This window comes from Ascaphus truei, chromosome 1 (assembly GCF_040206685.1).
Source record: "Ascaphus truei isolate aAscTru1 chromosome 1, aAscTru1.hap1, whole genome shotgun sequence".
NCBI lineage: Eukaryota > Metazoa > Chordata > Amphibia > Anura > Ascaphidae > Ascaphus > Ascaphus truei.
Window position 1 is genome coordinate 336,417,142 of NC_134483.1, and position 8,639 is coordinate 336,425,780.

At 41.0% G+C, this 8,639-nt stretch overlaps 1 protein-coding gene across 7 annotated transcripts in view; it reads right to left on the bottom strand.

Annotated features, from left to right (window-relative positions):
- The window catches only part of LOC142498980 (N-acylethanolamine-hydrolyzing acid amidase-like), a 102,625-nt gene extending 94,686 nt beyond the window's left edge, over positions 1-7,939 (bottom strand). For all 7 annotated transcript variants that reach the window (XR_012802599.1, XM_075607693.1, XM_075607703.1 and 4 more), the window contains exons 1-3: positions 7,633-7,939; positions 3,527-3,694; positions 2,523-2,649 (exon numbers count right to left, since the gene is read on the bottom strand). Coding sequence is in view for 6 of the 7 variants with exons in the window: in XM_075607693.1 (XP_075463808.1) it covers positions 2,523-2,649; positions 3,527-3,694; positions 7,633-7,847 (510 nt within the window). In the remaining variant the exon portion in view is untranslated. The remainder of the gene's footprint in view (positions 1-2,522; positions 2,650-3,526; positions 3,695-7,632) is intronic.
- Between the last annotated feature and the right edge of the window lie 700 nt (positions 7,940-8,639).

An 8,639-nucleotide genomic window follows, 5' to 3' on the forward strand; every position in this document is an offset into this window, starting at 1 on the left:
AGTTTGAGTGCTCCCAAGATGGTCTGGCATTACTCCCAAGATACTATGAGAGACATAGAGGGAGCTTCACAAGCCGCAGCCCCTATGCATTGTATAGTGGGGCCCACCCCACCGGATGTTCCCATACTGGCTTTCACCCAGAAAGCAACGCAATGAGTAGTTCTAGGTCTGCCAGGGGGTCTATGGATAGGGAGCAATACTAGCGCAACATAGCAGAGGGATTCTATGAACAGACCATGCCATACTAAGCCTCAGCACCTTCCTAATCGGCCAAGATGTGGTTCAGCTCTGGAAGCCATGCAAACAGCGTAAGACAAATACATGTGCCTGGAAATACAAAAGGACCTTACATGTGAGACTTTACATGCCAGATAATAAACTGCTGTTTTGAATTAATAAAGTTTCTGGCGCCCATCATTGTATACCAACACACAGCCTGCACCCCGACTAAGGTAATGTATCCTTAGCAGGACTAACACAGACATCGATATAAACTCCCTGAGAGCTTGGCAGGGAGGGTTAAATATTAGCTCACATGTATTACTGCTGTAAAGCGCAATGTACATGGATGGAGATATACACCTAAAGATATCTGTACATACAGTACCTTCAAGCTGCCAAATCTCAGGCCAACAGGAAGCGTAAAGATTTTAAATAAAAATACGAAACAGTGCTTCTTGTATATGAGACTCATCCTGCAACAGGAATGCTATTAACCCCTTGAGTGCTGCCTGACATAGGGATTCCAGCCCTAATAGTCACGCTGTCATGGTGCATAAGTTTCTGAACCCCTTAAGTCTACATCAGCGTCACCTCAAAGGCAGACGCTTGATGGGGTTTCCCAAGAGCTGCTCCCCTCTGCACACAACTAGCATGCTAAGGGTTAATTTCTGCGTTTGCTTCCTGCTGTGTTTCGTCAGCCCCACCCTCTGGAATGCTACTGCCCTGGAGGACATATGGACTCTGAAATCACAGCGGCATTCATTCTAAATCCCTTCAGTCTACATCTGCATCGCCCCAAAGGCACACAGCGTTTGGTGCAGCTGAAGGGCAGCCAAAGGGTGTGTGCTGTTTGCTGCCATTCGCTGATGTTTGTTGGTGTTAAAATTGCTGTAATACAATTCGAAACTCTCCAACCCATTTATCCACTGCCCCCAATTTTCCAACTCTAACTGTTAATGACATGTCTGTGAATTGACTGTATAACCTCTGTTCGTTTAATGTAACCATGTACTATTATAACTGTTCCCAGGACATACTTAAAAACGAGAGGTAACTCTCAATGTATTAATTCCTGGTAAAACATTTTATAAATAAATAAATAAGATAACCATTATATTATAAGATGAAGACCTCTCTAGTATCTCCCAAAATATCTAAAGGCCAGAGAGGGTTTTTTAAAACTAAAGCGGGGACATCAGCCTTTAGATACTGGGTCGGCAGTAGCGGGTTTCCCATTAGGCCCGGGCCTAGGGCGGCAAAATTTGGGTATGGCAAAAATCTCTGCCCCCATATGCATTTGCTGCACTCTCGGGCCTATCGGACCTGATGGGAAAGCACTTACATCTGTCCTGCCGCCTCCTTGCTGCCACCCTCTATCTCCTTTGGAAACCCAGCATCAAATGACACCGCGGACATCCCAACGTGATGCCGCACAGCGTCGCATTACTATGGCAACGCGACGCAGTGCGCCATCACTTGGATGACGTCCGCGGTGTTATTTGCCGCTGGGATTCTAAAGGATATAGAGAGCGTCAGAAAGGAGGCGGCAGGACACATGTAAGTGCCATGGGGCGGCGTTTTTTTAATCCGCCGCTGGGTGTCGGGTAAATTCCCTCTGTGAAATCTCTGGTGCCTGTTTGTTTATTGCAGCAGCAGCCGCCTGTGGGGGTTGATGAATGTGCATTTGGGGAGGTTTCCTAGAAACCGGGCAGTTTAGAGAAAAATTGACATGGGGAGGTTTGTCTTTCAATCTTGGATGAGTTGACACCTCCCCTCTCCCTTTAAAAAAAAGAAAAAAATACCACAACAATCTCTTTCGGGTATGGTTGTATCCCCCATGGGCATTTAATTTGGCTGCTGCTGGGGCAGAGCCTGTGTGAAAGTATTACAGAGATAGGTTTACGCCACTTCAATATGAGTAGTTAATCCTAGTTTTACACAAGATTTGCATTAATAAAATATGTTAAATAAATTAAACCACAGAGAATTATAACCTACAGGTTCCAACAAAACTAAGTCTATATTATTTTTTATGACTTTTTCGGAGGAATATTATCGTCGCTAGCACCAAAAACGGCAAAATGTCTTCGGCACTCAGGTTAACTAATCATATAAAGTGTTAAAAAAAAGACTATTCTAGTGACATAGGTAAAGATACGTACAGTATGAAGCTTGAAATAATGGGGTTTGTGCCATATTTACTGGTGCTAAGCTATAAACCAATTTCCATGCCAATTAATTTCAGTAAGCCAGCATCTAGACTCCCTTTTAAATAGGACATGTTGGTTGATGTACTATACCTGCCCATCTTTTACAAAATTCAAATCCAAGGTAATTTTTCTTAATGTTTCACCGAAGTGGTAATCCATGTTTCTTCCATGGTAAATATTTCCATTTTCATCTTGAGCTATAATGCTGGTACAAAATCTTTTTTGTAAAAAAAAATAAATGAAAATACACTTATTACTTTTGCAAACTGCTTAACATTATTTGTCTACACAGTGCAAACAGGCTGTTTGGAGAGCAGATAACTTTAAGCTGTGGCCTAATGTTTAATTTATTTTCCCTTAGTGTGTGCATCAGATCTAAGAAATGTTTATCAAATGTGATGCAGGTTTCTATAGCAGAAAAGATTAACATGACCTAAAATATTTTGGATTATATGACTAATAAATTGCTGGGGTAAAAAAAAAAAAAGGTAGAAATTGTTACATTCATTATCTATTGGTGGATTTTAGCCACACAATCGACAGCAGTTACACTATATTGATCATTGACACACGCAATTTACTATACTGTTTCATTGATATCTTCTGTATAAGATACCTATGCCCCATCTAAAACAGTACCTTGCAAAAGTTAAACAAAACTTGTGCAAGCAATATAAATATACTGTGATATATACAGCTCCGAGAAAAAAAAGAAAAAAGGATTGGAGCATTCTTAATACCTCCTAATTATTATTATATAAGTTATGTGCACAAGAACGGATTGTTAAGGTTTATTTATATATTATTGTGGATTGAAGTTATTATAGAGTTTTTTGAGAGGTATGTACAGTTCTTCAATATTCTTTTCTTTTACGAGTATTCAGTATCTTGGGGAGTGGGGGCCCCACCAAAAAAACATGGTTTAGTTTAGGAGCAACCCTTGGCACAAATGATATAACAGTAAATACATTTTGAAAATTCGTCAGGATTGTTGCTTTAAATACCGTTTTTATAGTACATGCAGTAATTATCTGTTAATATAATCTCACAGGACCAGGTGAACATAAAAACACATATATTTTTTTTGTACTTACGCAGCAGCTTCATAAGCAAGGTTTAAGATGAGAACGTCCGCAGCGCACATACCCAGTCCTCTGGATAATCCTCTGATCTCTCCAGCATAGGGCTCACGTACAACAGATTCTAAATCCATCTCTGCCAGTGGACAGATTACGGCAAGGGCCCATTTTGGTACTAATTGGCTGCAAAACACAAGGTACAAACACTTAGATTACTTAACTAATACAATAAAGCTGCTATTGGGCATGGGCACCGGCAAATTTGTCATTATTGGCTGTCCCGTACAGCACACCTGTGAACACATGACCTGCATATGGGACAAGGGTTAATACAGCTCATTAGCTGACCCACTTTTCACCTTCCGCAAAGGTCCCTCCAATTAACAATATCTCCCCTCAATCCATCTCTATATACCAACAGTCACGAACAGCACACTGGTGAGAACATGACTTATGTTTGCAACCAGGGTTAATTCACACAGCTACTCTAGCCAACTCCCCTTTCTCCTGGGCAAGCTACTTCAAATTAGTTAATATTTATCCATTACTTTATTGCAATCATATCTATGTGCTGCCACTAGAAAGGTAAGATATTAAAAAAAAAATTCTTAGTAAACAAAGGGACCAAAGATTCTGCAAGTGCGTTTTGATATCTCTTTGGCGGTGGAAGCAATATAAGAAATATATTGTGGTGGATAGGGGGGAGATATTACTCATTAGAGGGACCCTGCGGTAGTGAAAATGGATCCAATTGATAGCTGTGTGTATTAATCCTTGTCACATATACAAGACACATGCTCACAAGTGTGCCATATGTGACAGGGGATAATGAATGTAACAGTAAATAGAGGAGTAATAAATATAACAATAAACAGTAACAATTAGGTGAAAAGTCATACATTCCCTGCTTGAATTATAGTTATTTCAGGTCCTCTTTAATTATGTGTTACTCAAAATTTTCACCAGTAGCTGTACACGGTTCGTAACTAATAAAAAAAGTGGCTAATCTATGTATTATGATGGAATCTCTAGCAAATTACATGGATCCACAACTTGACTAATACTTTGCCTGTACATGACAGCGCACTTTTCTCTGCATGAAGTTATGTGAATAAAGACAGCGGACATCACTTTTGTGGCAAGATATCCTGTTGTGCAGTGATTCTTTTTGCCAGCATCTGACGTTAAAGAGTCTAATGTGCAGGATGCCAATTGGATTGATCAGCACCAGGAGTCCAAAGGCTAAGCCACATGTAAAATAATACACATACACGAAGGTTAAACTGTGCCGGTAAAACTTAGCGCTACTCATTTTTCTTCTTCATAGAGGTTCATTTTCTTGTGCGGTCTCAATGATAACATTTGACCTCCTCCCCTTCAACTTAGCGTCGGACCGTTAAGTATGGACCAGGATATAACAAGACATTCCCCCGCCCCCCCTTTTAGTCAGTATCGTCTGTCCTTTCAAGGTGAGGGTAGGCCATGGGAAGCCCTCCCCTAGTAATATCTTTTTTTTATTTTTTGAGGTTGCCTTTAGGGCGCCCACACCAGGCTCTGGCAGCTGGATGCCCACTGGCTCTTCGTGATGCTAGGCCCACTCTATATATACACACGCACACGCACACGCACACGCACACGCACACGCACACGCACACAGACACAGACAGTGCAGCCCCACCCTCTATATATGCACAAACATTTCAGCCCTCCTCTATACACACACAAACATTTCAGCCCCCCTCTATACACAAACACACACAGGCATTGCAGACCACATCTACTGTATACACACACACTGCAGCCTCCTCCTATACACACACTGCAGCCCTGTCTATACACACACACACACATACCCTGCAGACCCCTTCTATACACACACACACTGCCGCCCTGTCTATACACACACACACTGCAGCCCCCTTCTATACATACACACAAACATTGCAACCCCCCGTCTATACACACACACACTGTGCCCCCTCTATATGTAACACCCCCCCCCCTTAAGGGTGATCTGTTGGTTTTGGTACTGTTATGATTCTGAGACTGAGTCTCTGCATTGGTATAGGGAGTAGACAACAGGACAGACTTTCGGGATGGTGCAGTGCCTCCGTCCTGCAGGACTCTGCCAAAGACAGGGTTTCATCCCTACAGGAACCTTTTCAGTAACTCAGCCATAGACCAGGAACAGTACAACAGGTTTATTGCTGGACCTTCTCCATATTACTCGCATGCAAGAGAGGTACAATCCCACCGATGTTTACAGGACATATCCCATGCAGCTTGCATCATGCATCATGCATCAATGGTCAGAGCCTGGCTCGCACATTCTCCTTGACTAGGCCCCCAGGAGCGTGAGGCCCCTGGTCTAGTCCTCACCCCTCACCCCCTGATGGGGTAAGGTAGAATCTAATCTACTCCCTAAGGAGCAGGCTACTGGGAAGCACACAGAGAACAGACTCAATTTGGAAGGATGCCATGTTTTATACCAGGGGAGGGTCCCACTCCCAAGCCCCGGTAACTGGGCAGCACCACTCCAGTGAGTCCACCCCCCTCTGGCACATGCTCCAACGGTTTCCAGGCTGCACCTGGAAACCGCAACAAATTAAGACTCACATGCTGGCCCATGGGAGAGGAATGCTACCTGTGTGCTGAGTTGATGTACAGTATTATCAAGGTGGAGGATAACTGGAATAACCAATTGACCTCCAAAAGAAGCACACTAGTAGTGCACACCAAGGCAATTAAAACACAATATTTAATGGTTATAAAATAATATATGTCTACACTTGCTCAATAATTAATTGTAGTGTGTATGTTTAAAAATAAGCAGTAATAAGGACAGATGATGGACGGTGTCCTGGTGTCCACTATTAAGGATGCTGATTAGCTCTTAATTGATAGAACTGTAAGTAACTGCAACATACCCTGCATAAGTCTTCCAGTATCACATTGTGTTATATTTATGCTATACTATTTGCTACACTAATTTGATATGCTACAAGTTGATGCCTTGGCTTTATCAATGTATATTATATCTTTATATGTATATTATCAACCTTGAAAATACATCAACTCAGCACACAGGTGGCACCCATTGTCAATCTTGGCAATAAGACACCATCAAAACCAATCTACTCTTTCAATTTATTTCTGGTGAGCGGTGTGAATTATATGTGTGTTATTGGCCACATTACTTCCCATCACTGGTTCTGTCGTTTGTAAGTAAAATGTGTTTTCAAATTTAAAGAAGTTTTTATAAAGAATGAAATGGAGCAATAGCATAATATAGTATAACTGTGGGATTATTTTGATGTACTTCCTCTAGTTCTTGTCTAATGACATTCAGGCCATCCTTATGGGGGATTATTGTATAGAGATTAGTAACATCCAGTGTTAATAATAAAACATATTTTCCGTCCAATGGTATGGATCATATTTTATCAAGGAAATCAAATGTATCTCTGATATATGATCTACTTTATGTTACCAATGGTTGTAAAAACATGTCTACATATATTGCTAGAGGCTGATTGATAGAGTTTGTGGTAGAAATGATCGGTCTTCCTGTCGGGTTATGTAAACCCTTGTGTATTTTAGGTAATAAATAGATTACTGGACTTCTTGGATTCTTCATGGTTAGAAAATCTACTTCCGTTTCATTAAGCCATAGATTATTAAGTTCGAATTACTTGTTTAGTAACAGCCCCATTAAATAACCAAGATTCAATTTTATTATTGATACTAAGAAAATGTGTTAAACTATTACAAATTATACTATGTGTACACGCATACACAAACACACACAAATGATTTATTCAATTACAGATGATCAAATTATATGTATCTTGAAGTGAGTTATAATAGCTGCTTACTTGAAAATAAAAAGGAAAATTAAAAGCAACATCTGTAATGGGGAAAGAATGTCTCTTGTTATTACCATTTGATTTATAACGTGCCAAATACATTCTGCAGTACAGTAAGCGAAATAAAGATGTGACATAGAAATATTACATTAACACATAGTTTAATATCAATATGTAAGGATGCTGATGCAAAGAAAATATAAAGTCATGCAGTTGGTCATGTTACAGCTGTATGTACATAGTTACAACACTTACTTAATGATAGAAGTCAAAAGTTCTCGCAGGTAAGTGCTGTTGTAATGCTTCAGCACTGGCTCCCAGCGCTGCTGAGGTGGCAAGTCCAGGCTTATATTATAGAGAGGTGGATCAAAGTCAGGGACATCAGAGGAGGAAGACAGAGAGCAGGGCACCAAGAGGACCATCAGCAAGCAGAGCCAAGCCATGGGATGCCCAGGAAACCTGCACCACATCACAGCTAGCACTGAATAACGTGATTAGATCAGGAGCTTTGAAGCTTGTCTGTCTTGTGATTGTGCTGATCTGTGAGAAGAAGAAACCTCTGTGCTTATATAATCAGAGTACGGGGCAAAGAGGAGGAGCATAGGAGGATGTCCTGGGAATGGAACCAATGGTTAGCCTTAGCTGATTGCAGGCAGGGCTGTAGAATAAAGGGGGCATGAGGGGGAGAGGAGGAGTGTGGAAGAAGGGAAGGAATTGGAAGTGTGGTCACACACAGCTTTCATACACTAACCAAAATGACATTTACTGCATGTGATACAAATTCGGATCAAAACGATTCAGTTGGTTACTGGACAGCTATTTGCAATGTTACCTGACAATAAATGAATGGTGGGTATGTCTCTTGTGTATAGTCACGCTTCAGATTCACATGTGCATGTGAGTTATGATTTACCAAGTCCCTGTGTGCAAAAAAATGGAATATTGGGGGCTACATTCTGCCAAATGAATGTTGATTTTTTTTTCGTATTGGGAGTTATCAAGGCTGAAAAATAGAAAATTGTTCCATAATCTTACCGTCATTTTCTTTTCCTGAGTAATAATGGTAGTGGGCACCAAAGGGGTACGTCCCATCTTCCAGCTGGGCTAGGACTGATTGAAAACTTGCACCTGTAGGAGGCCCTAAATCTGGATACACCTCCTCCTCAAAGGTAATGCAGTCTTGTAGTTCTTAGCTGAAATACAGTATATAACATTCATGTTAATGCTGTATCTTTAACTTTAGAGTCGGCCGATTGGTGCCC